Source organism: Boleophthalmus pectinirostris, unplaced genomic scaffold, assembly GCF_026225935.1.
Source record: "Boleophthalmus pectinirostris isolate CB_2022bp ecotype Guang Dong unplaced genomic scaffold, ASM2622593v1 HiC_scaffold_7, whole genome shotgun sequence".
Taxonomy (NCBI): Eukaryota; Metazoa; Chordata; class Actinopteri; order Gobiiformes; family Gobiidae; genus Boleophthalmus; species Boleophthalmus pectinirostris.
In genome coordinates this window covers 20,511,261-20,527,173 of record NW_026571473.1, presented here as the reverse complement: position 1 = coordinate 20,527,173, position 15,913 = coordinate 20,511,261, and the positions used below count along the sequence as shown (strand labels likewise).

The following is a 15,913-nucleotide window of genomic DNA, read 5'->3' as shown; positions in this document are numbered from 1 at the left end:
ATACAGGGAACACATACATGAGTGTTTGTGGCACAGCTGGAATGACGAACGAGACAGTCAGGCAGCAAACAGGAACAAAAGATGTGTGAAGGTTTTAAAAAGGGTCAGGAATTAATGGATTTCAACCATAGACGTAGTCTGTCTACACCACATGTTAATGAATAGACTTTGAAATGACTTGGATGTGCAATTTACCAATTATAGAGGAGATATGGTTCTTTGCTTTAATCAAGATAATTGCACAGGCTGCTTTTAAATGAATGTCAAAATGTACTGAAAACATAATTCACTCACTTCTATGTATTTTGACCTAGATCTGCGAGTGTATACTCACATTAGTAGCAGTAGTACCAATTATGTGCCACTTTCCAAACCCTCAGCAACTTTGACATTTGAAAATAAACTGGTTGTGGTTTCTTCTTTAAAGGCTCTGGATCAACACAAGAGTAAGGTCAACGTCTCCTGTAGTCACTTGTGGTTATGTCGGTAATGAAAAGTAGTAAGCCCAGTTTGCACAAAATGGTCAGTAAATGACTTTTCCTGGCGTGAAGTAATTACTCACATAAGCAGGAGCAGACATAAAGGCTAGTTCCACATAACTCCTACCCACAGGTAAGCAACCATTTGACTCAGTTCTTTGAGTAAAAACTACATACTATTGTATTGTGTAGGTTTATGTGTATTTTATATAACAGGGAAGTACTTTGAATTATTTTTTCCACAGAGGTTAATGCTATGACCTGCTGATTTGAGATGTGTAAACTGGACGCAAGAGAAGAACCCTCTCTATTCTTTGCAATCTACTGCCTCCAGGTGGCAGGTAATCAAACTACACAAAGCCTTCTTTTTCAAGAACACATATCAAATGCCTTTCAATTTTATAGCTTTCCCCCCTTTGCACAAAACATAGACAGAGATAATTCCAAATAAATTTATTTTAATGACTGTACAATACAATGTAGACAAACTGAAGCTGGAAATACAGGAATTATTGATTTCCATTAATGAAACCAGAGAAACCTAAAGGGAATAGAAATAACTTATTAATTACTATGGCTTAAATACTGTACTTATTCAAGATATACGCAAACATACTTTGAAACAAACCCTTACCACAGTTTTACTCCAGGGCCTTAACAATGGCCTCATTGGCCTCTATGCAGATCTGAACTTCTGCTTTTGCTGCTTCATCAGATGCACCCATTAACTCGGACTGGGCCTTCTCTAGATTGGCTTTGGCAGCCTGGGAGAAAAAGGGGGGTTGAGAATTGAACAATATAAAAAATATAAATTTTATCTCTACTGTAAATTGTTTCAAATGGTAAAATGTTTAAGTCATGGGTTGAATAGATGACACAGCAATCAACCCTTTTTGGGAATAACAAAAGTCAAAACAGTGAGGCGACAATAGGCTCAAAGTGGGGTGAAGGACAAGCAGAGAAAATCCCTCGCATCTTGGAAAGCTCCATTTGTCACAGGAGCGATTAGAAACGAGAAATGCCAAACATAGCTGGAAGTTAAAGGTCTCCCAGTGGGGATTTGACACATCTGCTATAACTCAACAGTGACTGACCTTTCTTTCCTTATTAACAGTGTGGGACTGTGCACATTTTCACTGTGAACTCAGACACGACAAGGGGAAAATAACTCATTTAGCTGGTAGTCAACTTGACAGTGACACTGGCACTAGTCAAGGTCACAACAGAGCCCTCTGCAGCTACTGCATACAACAGAGGGCTGCATTAATAAGGATGACATTTAAATATGGACTCAGAGTTCAAGTGCAATATTGATGAGAGGATCATCCCCTGGGAAAGCTCAAAATGAACTAACAAAATGAACATCTTTAAATCCCCTTTTGTAAATATGTACCGTCTACAATTACACTAACGCATGTGACATTTAGAGGCTGCATTCATTCTGATCCCTACAAGCAACCACTATTGACAACTAGTGTGACTAGAGTCAATGTAATGTCAGTTTTAACATTTGCTGATACACACTGCCATACATTAGACAACAATGCACTAATCTGCAAAATAATACACCAAGAAATACTATTGGTTTACTTAGGACTGCAAAATATGACATGACACAAGGGTCATGTCATAAATCTGTCTATAAATCTGACCAATTACAAGTTAATATCTGGATGGTGACAAAGATATGATTAATATATAGTTTAATGATTAAAAAGCATGCACTGTATCGTACAAAATTGTATACATTATATAATTATGCATTATACTCACTGCAACATCCAACTGGTCAAGTGGAACTGCCTCTTCTGCCAGAAGTTGTACTGAGGAGTCTGCATTGACAGTCACTGACCCACTGCTCACTGCAAACAAGACACAAGTTTTACAGTGAGTTCTAGGACAGGATCCAATATCTTCTTGTTGGAAGTATTACTCGAAAGATCAGCACAAGGCTTAATTTGATTGGGAGTTTACCAAAGTATTTTGTAGAGGAGCCATCCTCATTGAAGACTGTGACAACACCAGGCCTGAGCACCTGGAGAGTTGGGACGTGAGCAGGGAGAATACCAAACGCACCGGTCAGGGTGGGCACATCAACTTGTTTCACACTGGCAGCATTGAAAAACACCTGAGGGGGAAAATTTCAAATAGGACAATACGTGAGCATGAGATACTTAAATTAAATACACACAGAGAATACAATGATAGTATGATGATAGTAATATAATGCTTCTTGAAGGTCTGGTGCAGGCTAAAGCAAAACTAAAATGTGTACACAACCAACTAAATTAACAGCTTATTATTGATGCATTGGCCTGATAGCTGTTGCAAGTAATGCAGCAGCTCTAAAAACAGTAACTTCTGATACCATAGCTTTCTATGGTGCATTTGCTTCATAAGGAACAATCTGTGCCAAAGTTATTCAAAGACGTTGAATGACAGCTAACGCGGCTAAAGCTAAATGGTCGTGAAGGCGCTTAACGCTAGATCAAATCTATATGGACAATGCTACATGTACTGTACGTTTAACGAGTAGTTAACCTTTAATTTGCTCGACACCTAACAATATGGACATTTTCTTGCAAATCACAGGAAAACCGGACAAGTAGCTGGGCCTGATGAGCCACGGACATAGGCGGTGTGCTAGCCCGTTAGCTTGCTACCTGTGTCGGGGAGGCAAACGTGAAGGACATCTGCGGAGCTCCAGAGACGGCCTCGGCGTAGGCTCGGGCCTGTCTCAGCACCGGCAGAGAGCGGCGGAGGAACCGGGCAGCCAGCATTTTACTGTGGTTTGATTTCTGTTCAGTGAATGACAGAACTCCCCTTGAGTGAAACCAGTCGGTGTGCGCTGGATACAGGACAAGGACGTTGGTACTCTACCCATAGGGCTACACGGCTCTGCAAAAGATCATGGGAAATGTAGTCTTTTTTGCGCGCTCTCTCTCTCTCTCTCTCTCTCTCTCTCTCTCTCTCTCTCTCTCTCTCTCTCTCTCTCTCTCTCTCTCTCTCTCTCTCTCTCGCTCTCTCTCACTCCATATATATTTATTTTTATTTATTTTTGCAATTATAGACACGGCTGAATGCAGACAAACTTTGCACCATCTGCTTTTAAAGGCCAAAGAAATGCACAGAAAAATGTCATTCGAATATATGCTATTTGTTTCATTTAGCCTGTGATTATAAAACTATTCAAAACAGACGAAAAATAATAATCAGCTTTCAAAGGAAGACGAAAATGCTGCACAAGTCCAAATAAGACTGCAAGTCTTACAGACCACCAGTAGATGGCGCCAAAACACTGGGGCATTTTGCAGGAATGGTAGTTAAGTGCAGGAGGGTGTTTTCTAGAAACTTTACGTCTGGTAAGACATTCAAATATAATGTTAATTTGAACCATATCCATCCATATTGAGACAGGCTACCTCACATCTCCTAAACAGTAGTCTTAAACAGATAAGGCTTATAATAAATTGCAGGTGCACATGATATGCTCTTGGCAGTTGAGCGAAGCCATTATTCCTATAATATTAATAAAACATTTCATGTATCACAAGAGTTAAGTTCTTGAACCCACCCTGTCCACACATAAGAGAGTTTGTGGGAGCCTTAAGTCACTCGCCTTTATCCTTTACCTCACTCTTGCGTCACGTGGCGCGTCTCTGACTGGGGCGGTGGGCGTGCCCTAAACAGTGGGGATTCATTCATAAATACTTTTAGGCTTAAAATCCACATTAAAGTGTTCCCAGAGAGCGTGCAGTTGTTTACGATTCATGGACCGGGACGGTGACTGAGGAGGTTAGTGGGTTCATTGTGCTTTTGCAGCCATCTCCAGTCGTGCAGTGGCTCTACCTTTTCTCTGTCGGAGAAAGCGGACTCTTGAAAAGAATTAGCGACTGAAAAATGTCAACATGCCATCTTTATTAATATTTTTACTGCGTTTTAACAGCTTGTTTGTTTTCTTTCATCTAGTCTTTGTGCGCATCATGTAGCCTAACCTAATTTGGCCCTAACATGCTTGGGTCGATGCTTATTTTATTTATTTTTTTCTTCCGAGAAAATGCAGTAACAGCCAGAAACGCGGTGATTCTTTTTCATTCGTACAAGGAATAGGTTTTATAGTTTTGAACGGTGATTTGGTGTTTTGTTCACATGATTTAGACACAATGTAACAGCATAGCCACAAACGAAGGGATTGTTCATGAAAATATTTATTCTTGTTAACTGGACGAGCCAGTGCTACTGGGACACCCGTGTCTTACCATCTGCCCAATAATGCCATCGAAAGACAAGTACCATGCAGTAAAAAGGCAGTAGAATTTTTAGCAATTATAGCTACGTTATAGCCATATGGTGAAACATGAATACGGCTTCTGTGCACCTCACATTCTCTTGTTTAATATGTTTTAATCTACTGGTTCACGTTATGTTGTTTCAGATATGTACCAGAGCTGTCCTGTTGCCCTCAGGCCAGTGGGCCAGCCCTAAGTGTGACCGACAGAGTTGCTGCTCCGGCTCAGTTGGCAGCAGAGAGGACTGAGGATGCAGCACGGGAGCTGAAGAGGATTTTCCCTCATTCTCTCTCTCTCTTATAGACTGATACAGATATTCAGAGCTGCATGCAAGCTGCCCACCATCACGGTAAGATCAAAGAAGAAAGCAGGATGTAGGGTAGGCAGAAGTAGAAGGAAGCAATCTGGTCGGAGCTTTTTATGTCTATGGATACCAGGTTCAGAGAATTTGTAGTATAGCTCAAGCAAAGCTAACGTGTTGCTAAAGTTGAGTGCCAAATAGTGGTGAAACCAGGAAGGAGTAAATCCAGTATGCTGCTCCCCTGCTGCTTGTGTGGATCCATCTAGGTGTGTGTATGTGTGGGCGTTTGGTGCAGAAGTAAAGGTATTAATGGCTATGATCTACACAAGCAAAACGCATAGCAGCAGTAGTGGGACTGAGTTGTTAGAGCGGCTGCCTGTTTCTCTCTCTCCCCTCTCCAAGCCTTACTGCATTTGTGTGGGTGGCTACTGCCTGGTGAAACATAGACTCTTTGGGTTGATGTGGGATTATGGATGATGGTCTACAGGCAAAGAGGTGATAACATTTGTATCTTTGGTGTTGGTGATGCTGGATATGTTGCACAAGCTGGAACTAAACAAACACTTGGCTTGAAATGTTTTCACTTAGGATGCAACATGATTTCTTGTTTGATGCAGTATGTTACTTTTCTGTTGGATTGTTAGCCTGCTTGTCTCCATGGATTTGTATTGTGTTATCTCTAATGTTCCAGACTTTAGCATTAAACTTATCTTTCTTCATGAAGACAAGCGAGTAACAGGTTAGAGCTATAGAGAACCAACCAACCAAGTTCCATAGTGCAGCTTTAAGTAGTACGTGTTTACTGTAATTGATATTTGACATGTTATTAATATTTTGTTATTAGCAATACTGCACCATCATCTTGGCATCCTTGTGCCAGTCCTAATCCTGGATAAATTATGATGGTTATGTAAGAAACAACATCTGACATAAGTGCTAAATTTAAGGCAAATTCCAACATGACTGTCATACCAGATTAGCCACAGCTCAGGGAAGTTATTTGGTGTGACAGAGAGAAGAAAGAAGAAGAAGAACAAATGATTTGCTGAAGATGATCAATCACTCTCAACTTGCCATTTTAATTATTCAGTCAGCATCTCAGCTAAAAGTTTGTAAAGAAACAAAGTTGTCTTGTTCTGATTATGGTAGATATATGCAGTATATATAGATAGATGAGATCACTTGATGTACAATATATTGCAAAGTTAAACAAGCAAATGACAACATTACTGTAGCTGTCATGGTTAAATGATGAAAGAGGTTACAACCACAGGGGGCCACAAGTCACTGTACTAGTACCGGACCCTCATTTATTGCTTGGCATTGGTAACAGGAAGTCAGAGAGTTGTGAAGAAGACAAGTTCATGATGATAGCAAAGTGTTATTTCACGAGGAAGACTTGACTTTAATTATTTGAATGTTTTTCTCATCATCACTAACCACTGAAGGTTTTTTATGTTCTTGTCACTCAGGGCGACTCACTAGTTGGCCTGGACCATGAGCAATGAGTCTACCGTATGGAACATCCTACCAGAAAACTCCACGGTAAGTCTTTCCACCTATCATCTTTTAACCACTTCCGGCATCTGCTTGTGTGTTTACATGCCAAACCCATGCTTACCCCCTTGTGCTCGTCTGACCGATTGACTGGCTAATAGGGAACATCCTGACCTGGACTTCCAATAATTAAATCTGGGTTCTAATCTTATCTTTCATTTCCCCCGTGTAGCAACATTACAACCTGACGTCAGACTGGAGGGTTCATTAACACGTATGACACACAGTCTACGTAGATCATAAAGACAGCCTCCTGTCATATAAATATCACTCTATTTGTAATGAGAAGGTAGAGCCAAGAAAGGAATCAATTATAGACTATTATGAAAGGAAGGTAAAAGACATTCAGCTTTAAAGGTGCACTATACAACTTTTCTGGTAAAGTTACCCATCTGGTTGTTTCCATTGAGATATTGCACTGCTTGACTGGAAGTTCCACAACATGGCATTAAATGTACCTATTTCCATGGAGACAAGCAGATGATACCACAAGGCCAAGTTTAGAGGCGAACCCAGCTCACATAAAGAATGCATATCCATCAGTACCATGCCTGAAAAAGAGAAAATGTGGTCTCAGGAAAGAAGTAAAATCAATTCTTTCATGGCAAAATAGAAACTGTAGCTTTATTCACACATTGTGAATGTTACTGGCTGTGACATGTGTTTCAGACAAAATTATTATACTGCAGTTGAAGCTCCATTTAGTGTTGGTCAAACTGTGGTCTTATAGAGTGCATGGTATTATAATGAAATGTTCTATAGGATTACATTCTCTCTGGTTCTTCTCTCTGCAGATCGCAGTTGAAGTGGAGGAGCAGAGAAACGGCTATGTGCTCCTCCTGGTGATTCTGTCCATCTTTCTGGTAGGAACTCTCACTGTCACGTCCGTCCTCCTCATCTTCTGCCGCCGCTGCTATCATGGAGGCAAATGCTGTGCGAGGTGAGGCCCAACTTTGTGTTAAAGTTTATCTAAACACATTCTGGTTCATAAAGTGCATGACTAAGCTCTTAGATATACTCATACATTTAAAGGTGCAATATGTAATTTGTAATCTCTCCATGGAGATATTGCATTCATTAAATATTTATTGCTAAAAAATACAAATATGCCTGCTTTTCTCCATAGAGGTAGATAAGTGTAATGAACATTCCAGGGAAAGCATTAACATCTCCATGGAACAGGTGTTGGTCCTTCCACCTGAAATTTACATAGCATAGAAAATGATAAAAGATAAAATTTGTATTCCTTTGAAATTCAGTTTTGATTCTTTTTGACCTTACATTACAGTGTACACATGGTTTTGTATATTACGTTTTGTTGATAATTGCATTAGAGTACAAACTTATTATCCTTGGTTGCCTTTGTTTTTATGCATTAATATACCCTCTCGACAATAAATGATAACTGCATTGTTATTATTATGTAATCATATGGGCAACTACAGAGACATGTTAAAGCAAGAAAGTGCTTGATTGCCATGTTCCCTGTGGGGCTGTTAAGAAAACACAGGTGGAGATGCATTCACTAGTCCTACTCATTCATTTATGATTTATCTTCCTTCATTGAACAGTAACATGGGCAGACTGGAGGCGGTCTCTCCCACTCTCCAACAGCACAAATAACTACATACAGTTGAATATACAGCTGCTAGATGCAGATAAACAGAGAGGCTGGGCTGTGAGGACACAAGGCGGACTATGGCAGAGCAGCAGAGAATGGGGCAGACTGGTACAAATGATGAGTCTAATGAGATTTCATAGCAGCCATCGGGGTGATTAATCTAGCATCTCAGGCCAGCTCTGTGTGCACAAACCCAGACACATCCACAGTGCGCAGGGAACCAGGAGCCACAGAGGAAATGAAGGGCAACTACAGACAATCGCACAACTCTCTCCTTAGCAACACATGCTTTAGTACTGTTCTGAAAATAGTGAAAGGCCAAAGAATGCAATGATGCTCAAATGGCGACTAAATCTGACAGCTGTTTAATGTTCTTATTTGAATTTTGAAAAGCAGGTGATTGCATTCTGTTAACTGTTATGCAACTTTCTTTCTGTCTTTTAGGCAGCCTATTTTGTTGTTTGCACTCTTGAGGATTTGCTATTGAAGATAGTCTCATTAGGCTCAAAATAGCTAAATGTGAGGGTAATGAGCTAAGACAATACTATGCATTGCTTTTGGTTCTCCATTTTGCAACCCATTAAAAAGGGGTAAAAGAAATCAGTACCATCTACTTGTTGAATTGCCCTTTGTTGTTTAATGGTGTAGAAAAGAAATCTAATAATTATTTTTCTATTAGAGGCAGTGTGCTAAACATGTATCCTATAATTTACTCTTCTTTTAGAGAAAATTGGAAATAAGCAATCTGCTTAATAGCTTGCTATCAGTTGAACAGGCCCCTTAGCTCTCAAGGTCATCAAGTTCCTGGCAATGATTTAGGTCCTTATTGATTACTCAACCATTTAGTCAAACAGCATAATGAATGCCAGTCTTGTGGCCCTAGTGGTTGTCTGGCTACGCTGTTTGTTTACATAGAAGGCCAGGTAAATCTGCGGCGCAATAGAAAGGTCAAATAGTGGCACTGATCATGATGACCAGTCGTCCTGGTGGCTCCCCAGCAGACGGGTCAATCAGATGAAAGACAGACATCAGGAGTAATACATGTCAGGCCATTGATCTAAATGTCCCTGTGTGCCTCAGGACCAGCGATGACCCGGAGAAAACCACCACCACCTACATGGAAGAGTCGCATCCCACCCATGGTAAGAGACAAGGGAAGAACCATAGAGAGAGGGAGAGCCAAATAGACAAAGTGACACAATGAGGAGAGCAATAATGGAAGCCCAGGGATATTTTTATCTAGTCAGCAAAAATGTACAATCTATTCTATGAAACTTTTGTGATCCAAATTCAATTAACTAAAGTAGTTCTGTCATACCCAGATTACTTTTGGAGGCTGTAAATGCACTGTCCAATAAAGGTGATGCACTCAAATGCTCCATCAATTTGGCACCACACTTCACAAAATTTTGTGATCTTCCTAAAACATACACTTCAATCATTTTTTGAAACCCACATGGATTGAAAGCTTGCCAAACACTTAAACAGCTAGTGAAATTTGAGGGATAACACTGCGCAAGTGAAGTGTAATGGGAATGTTATGTTTACTGTAAATACAACTAAATTACTGTTTCAATTGAATGCTCTTTTCTTCTGTCTGCCTTCCTGTGCTGTCTGTAGAAATCACCATCAGGGTGGATGAATCAGACTGCCTGTCCATGGCCAGTTCTCATGACCAGGAGACTGAGCGCTTCCTGTCCACAGGCACCACTGGCCGCCGTGTGTCCTTCAACGAAGCTGCACTGTTTGATCACAGCAAGAAAGCTCAGGAAAAAGGACGCAGGTATAAACAACTGCACCATACATCTATCTGTACAATTTTAACATACTTACCTCTTAAAGTAACTTTTGAATAATTTGATTGTAAACAAGTCACTGCCCTATTTTTCTCTTAACTGTGCCTGGTCCTCATATGCAAATGTTGTTGAAGGAATTCCTCTGCAGGCTAAATGCATAATCTGGTTAAGCTGTGGTGGTTCTAGATTCAACTTGTATTTTCCTTCAGATGTGTACACTCCTGTCCTGGGAAAAGAGCTCTGCTTTGTAAACATTATGTTCTGAAGTATATTTGTATATTCTGTAATATTGTACATTGTGCAGTAGTTCTATTGGCACAATATAAATTGTTTTATCAAAATATGCATATGGAAGATTTGTTGGGTGTCTTGAAACTCTTGTTAGACAAGAAAATGCAGTGTAAAATGGGAGTGAAGTGCAAATTGTCAGAGCCAGAAATCTCAATGCAAAAACCCGACACTGAGCATAGCAACCATAATGGGACTATAAAAGACTTTGTAAAGCCTTTATACTCCCATAATACTGTCATTTATTTATATATTTATTGAAAACATGTTTTTTTCTTTATCCAACTTGGCCATTTTGCTTGGCACAACCCCCAAACTTGCCCCTTCTAGTTCTGTCCATTTTCTAACTTTTTCCAGCATTGGTAGTTTGTGCAAGAAAACATTAGCTAAATGTTGAGTTACTCTTTAACCAGTGCTGCTGTTGTGTGTCACAGGTACACTCTGACGGAAGGTGACTTTCATCACCTGAAGAACGCACGGCTCACAAACCTCAACATCCCAGCTCCAGCTTTGAAGATTGTCACTATCCACGAGTGCGACTCTGCCGAAAACACCATCACCATGACAATGTGCCCACCCGCCAAATCCGCACTCTCCATCTTCCAGGTGACAACCCGACCCGCTACAGGGTCTGATGCATCATTAGTCCTGACAGGGGCCAATTAGAGCATCATTTACTTAGGTCAGGGCACGGATATGTATCAACCTAATCTAGCTAAAAACATAGAGAGCACTGGTCCCTGCCTGTGTATAGCACAGACCAGCATTTTTTTATTTGATCAAAGGTTTATGGGCTAAGAAAGAGAAAAAATACTCAGTGAACAAGAAATGTAACCCTATTGAATTAGTCTGTATATATATGTTTTTTGTTCTCAAGATTTTGTCAAGATTTGTGTTTGGCATCAAACTGACCTAAAATAATAGTAATTAATTAAATGTTACAACTGCAAAAAGAGAAACAAAGTGAAAGATAAAAAAAAAAGAGCATGTGAAAATGCTCAAAATTAAACCAGTGTTTTCTGCCTATAGCCGATGCTGTGCCCCTTGCCACAGACAGCTCTGACCAGTCTGAGCCCCAGTGGTGCACTGCCTGGAGATGCTCTTAACTCTGTGGTGGACACCAACTTCAACCAGAAGACCTTAGCACTGAGCCCCAAGGACAAACACCTGAGCTCTGTAAGTTATAAACAATATGTATTGATTAGTTTGTATTACTGTGACTAAATGCAGTGTGTGTAATCCTACTGTCAACTGTAATAAATAAATGATGAGTAATAGAGTCTGTGACATTCAACGCCAAGTGTTGTGGCATATGAATCATTGAATGTAATGCAGGTCATATAATCACTTGTAGTACATATTTCATTTAAAGCACTTCATGTTTTGATTTGTTTTTGCACCTATACTTTGTCCATGAGTATCTGATAAATATTCTGTTTATTAAGACAAATATATTTTTTGAGATGACTTGTATATAAAGAAATCTCTATGTTTGAGTCTTCTAGCCTGTGTGTCAGGTAGCACATGGGAGGATCATATCGCCAGGGGAGGGTGATATACAGCCCTCACCTCCCTGTCAGAGCCGATTACACACACATCATTGACCAGTGTTTCTAAACACATTTCTCTGCTCGGTCAGATTGAGATGATGACAGCAGTGGCCCTGGGCAGCAGCAGCAGCAGCAGTGTCGCTGAGGGACCTCATGAGGGGGCCAGCACCCCCCCTGTTATCAGCGGAGCAGGGAGCCAGAGGCCCATGCTGCAGTTCTTCACCAAACTGAGGCGCCATGCCAGTCTGGAGGGAGCCAGTCCATACTTGAAGATCAAAAAGTGGAAGCTGGACAGCAGCCAGAGAGCCTCCAGTCTGGACACAAGAGGTGAGGTCTTTAATGTAATGTTTAAAACTGTCTTCTTGGAATTGTTTATACACTGTTCTATGCATGTTATATTGAACTATCATCTCCAAGTGAAACGTGAAATGTTTGTTTTGACAGTAGGGGTTTCATGATGGTAAACAGACCCTTCTTGTTAAGCGTGAGGCTCAAGTACCCAACTGTGAGGTGGCTCAGCATCGGATATGCTGTACTGTTCACACTCTCACATACAACAGATGGCTCCTTGACGCATATTTTTAACGGTCCAAGTCATTTAAACCCCGAGAGATTCCCTGCTGCTTATCAGCCTGTCTCATCCATACACAAAAGCATAAGAAAATTCAACAAAATACCCTCAGATGATGCAGCGCTCTTTTGAATTTTATTTTGGCACTCCTTCATGTTGTCACCCATTACTTTTATCCCCTTAGGGTCACCAAAGAGGAGGCAGTTCCAGCGCCAGAGAGCAGCCAGCGAGAGCATGGACCAAGACGACAATGATACACACCACATAGACCTTATCCAGTACATCGCCCGCACCCGGGAAGTTCCCTACAGGCCAAGCCAAACCAGCACGCGGCTCCTCTCCCCTCCCTCCACTCCACCCCCCTCCCTCGGCAGGTATCTTTAATTTACTTGCCATTCATCCTGTCCACTGCTTTGCTGCCTTGCTCTCATACATATAGAAACTATGCTAATGATAAACTTGTTGTCAGTCATGCAGCTTTTAAACCCACTGTACACCATCTTTCTGAGTAATTGGATGTTTTAACTTATAATTTTTCTAAAACATCCAATTTCAGCTACTGGTCATAGGACCTTCATCGATGAGGTGTATTAGAGCTAAGACTTGAAAGTGCCTATTCCTAGGGTTGATTGCAGTCTAGAGAATTTGGTACCATAATTACAGTAGAAATAGAAAGCCATGTCACCATTGACTAGAGCTGATAAAGTAGTCAGTTTAAATTTAATGGGCTGACTCTGTACTTATGACAGAAAACCTCTTAAGTAGTTATTTTCTAGGATTGAATTTTAGATTAGAAGACAGCTGTGTTTCCTGTGTATTTGTACTTGTTTGTATAAATGAAAGCAATTTCCTGTGAGCTGTGATTCAAGACAACACAAGTACCTCCTTAAAAGCCCATTTCCAATAATAATATATGACGCTTGCTGTGTTAATTCTAGAGTCCCCAGATAACCTTTTTCATTGACATCACAACAGTTAAATGACATGCAGCAGCTGCCATTGCTAGTCATTAAACCATTGTGTGGTGACCAGTCATGACAGGTTCAGGAAACACTAGCTTGTCTTTTCACTTATTAGTTTGTCTCATTTGATTGTGTCCGTATATTTGTGCATACTACAGGGTAGAGGTGGAAGTCATGGTGGAACCAAGCTCCAGCCATGAAGGACCAGGGGTGATTGGCCTATCTCCTGATCCCCAAGATGAAGCACTGTCCCTGGGGAAGAGGGAAACCCCTGACTCCTTGGACATGGCTGATTCCCAGGACCCCCAGACACTTTACAGAGACATCTGGACGCTACGGGCCACACTGGAGCAGTACGCTGCCTCCGACCAAAGCAGCAACAACGACAGGAACTCTGTGTGTAGTGATGCTGACAGCGTGTGCTCGCTGGGAGGGCGCACTGAGGCTGAGAGAGGGGGGCTGCCCAGCTACCCCTCCCAGGACTTAGGAGACGAGGCAGAGGGTGGTGAGGAGGAGAAAGAGTTTTTTATGTTCACAGATGAAAAACTGGAGAGGAAAGAAGTAAGAAAACGCAAACAGGAGAGCACTGATTCAGAGCGAGGCAGTGATGGAGAAACATCAACCCGTAAACTGCTGCAGATGGACAGTGGCTATGCCTCGATAGAGGCTCCATGTCGCGGCCCTGAGGAGTTCAGGCTGTTTGGCAGTGGCAGCAGCAGCCCCAAGGACAGAACAGCTCATGAGAAGAGACACAATTTCACCCGTGCGGGACGCTCTGGGACTATTGGGGAGAGCTTTGAGTCTCATCTCTTTGAGGAGGACCCTGATGATGAACTCTCAGGGGCCAGTGGAGGAGTTCCCATAGAAACAGGTGCCAGTTCTTTGAGCTGGCAGCCATACGGTCAAATGCTTATACCTCGAGAAGCATCTCAGACTCCATTCAATCCTCCTGCTTTACATCGACGAGACTACAGCATAGACGAAAAAACAGATGCACTCTTTCATGAATTCCTCCGACATGATCCCCAGTTTGACTTGCAGGATTCACCACTCAAAAAACACAGGTCAAGGATTCACCTCCGCAAGCAGTGGCAGCGGCACAAGCAGTGGAGTGATCCTGGAGTCAGACATTTTCATTCATCTTTTGAGAGACAAAGAACTCCTCTTAGACGAGGCGAAAGTGTCAACTACCCCATAGACACGAGCTATCACAGCACACTGCCTCGAATCGTCAGCGCGCCCGATGAGGAGAACAGCGAGGGAACAGGCAGTGCTCCCCAAACTCCAAAGATTGTTACCACCGCCACCAAGGATGAATCAAAGGATCAGGAAGCTACCATCACCTCTGCATCTCCTCCACCCTCTCACACAGACCATGATCCCCCTGAACATGAAGAAACCAAACAGTCCTCCATACTGCCAGAGCCCCCAGATGAACCTACCCAGGCCCCTAACTCCCCTGGGTATGGCCCTCAAACCATATCAGCTGAGCTAACAGACAAACTAAGCACTCACCTGGAGGAAAGGCTGTACATAGGCCTTCGTCGAACCAAGGACTCCGCTGCAGCAGAATGTGTGACAGTAACAGCCACACATGCCTCCCCTGACCACAGCCCAGTGTAGCAGGGCTTAAGAGCTCCTAGTCACTCCTGTGATATCTCATTCTGTTTAGATGTCTCTGTATACTAAGGCTGGACTGAAACCACCACAAAATTACTACTATTACAAATTAATTTCCCAAATAATGTTTTTAATACTATTTACCCTACTAATATACCCCTCAGTTTGGATTCATGTACACTTAGATATATGTTTGTACTACTTCACAAACATATTTCTTAAACATATTTAATTTTTCTGTGTGCCTGTATTGTGTTGGAGGTGTTTAGTTTTAGCTCATTTCCTGCTCTTAAAGTAAAAGTGATATAAGTAAATAAGTGCAGGTTAATGTGTTCAGTCATCCACTGTGAAACCTGGTGCTACTAGGAAATAGACAGCTTCACTTTCGGACACAGCCTACTAGAGTACATACAAAATAAGCAAGAATCTGTGAAATAAATGCTTAGTAAATGCACAGAAATATTCAAGTAATTTTTGCCAATATCATATTTTTGTTAGATTTTTTTGTGTATATCGACCATTTATTTATTGAGTTTTCATTGTGATGGTTCTGAGAGCATAGTTCATTTGAATCAATTGATCCACTGAATACTGTATGTGAGAACCATTTTTATTTGAAAGTAGAAGATATTCTTCTGAATGTATGGCTGCTTGTAACATGTTTTTTTTTTTTTTTGTAAGTAATGTTTATCACATATTATTTATTTGTGTTGAATGGTTGCTATGTTTCTATGTCTTCATTGCTACCTGGCCTTACTGGTATAGCCAGATATAGCTGTGTATATGTGTGACTTTAATTTATATCTAACTTTCTTAAAATTAACTGTGCAGGTTTACAGCTTTCAGTCGGACAGTTACAGTAAAGTATTATAACATAAA

General features: G+C 41.2%; 2 protein-coding genes across 2 annotated transcripts; one reads left to right on the top strand and one right to left on the bottom strand.

Annotated features, from left to right (window-relative positions):
- Nucleotides 1-917: 917 nt before the first annotated feature.
- atp5f1d (ATP synthase F1 subunit delta) lies at nucleotides 918-3,376 on the bottom strand. Its single transcript, XM_020940136.2, has 5 exons — nucleotides 3,143-3,376; nucleotides 2,454-2,607; nucleotides 2,253-2,341; nucleotides 1,114-1,243; nucleotides 918-1,020 (listed from the first exon to the last, which is right to left on the bottom strand). Exons 1-4 carry the CDS (start codon nucleotides 3,257-3,259, stop codon nucleotides 1,121-1,123), a joined length of 483 nt encoding a protein of 160 aa, XP_020795795.1. The 5' UTR covers nucleotides 3,260-3,376; the 3' UTR covers nucleotides 918-1,020; nucleotides 1,114-1,120.
- Nucleotides 3,377-4,179: 803 nt separating this feature from the next.
- Nucleotides 4,180-15,535, top strand: cbarpb (CACN subunit beta associated regulatory protein b). Its single transcript, XM_055164470.1, has 11 exons — nucleotides 4,180-4,274; nucleotides 4,915-5,117; nucleotides 6,542-6,614; nucleotides 7,421-7,566; nucleotides 9,328-9,389; nucleotides 9,868-10,030; nucleotides 10,766-10,937; nucleotides 11,361-11,507; nucleotides 11,971-12,208; nucleotides 12,637-12,826; nucleotides 13,573-15,535. The coding sequence occupies exons 3-11, from the start codon at nucleotides 6,567-6,569 to the stop codon at nucleotides 15,035-15,037; spliced, it is 2,631 nt and encodes an 876-aa protein (XP_055020445.1). The 5' UTR covers nucleotides 4,180-4,274; nucleotides 4,915-5,117; nucleotides 6,542-6,566; the 3' UTR covers nucleotides 15,038-15,535.
- The last annotated feature ends 378 nt before the right edge of the window (nucleotides 15,536-15,913 follow it).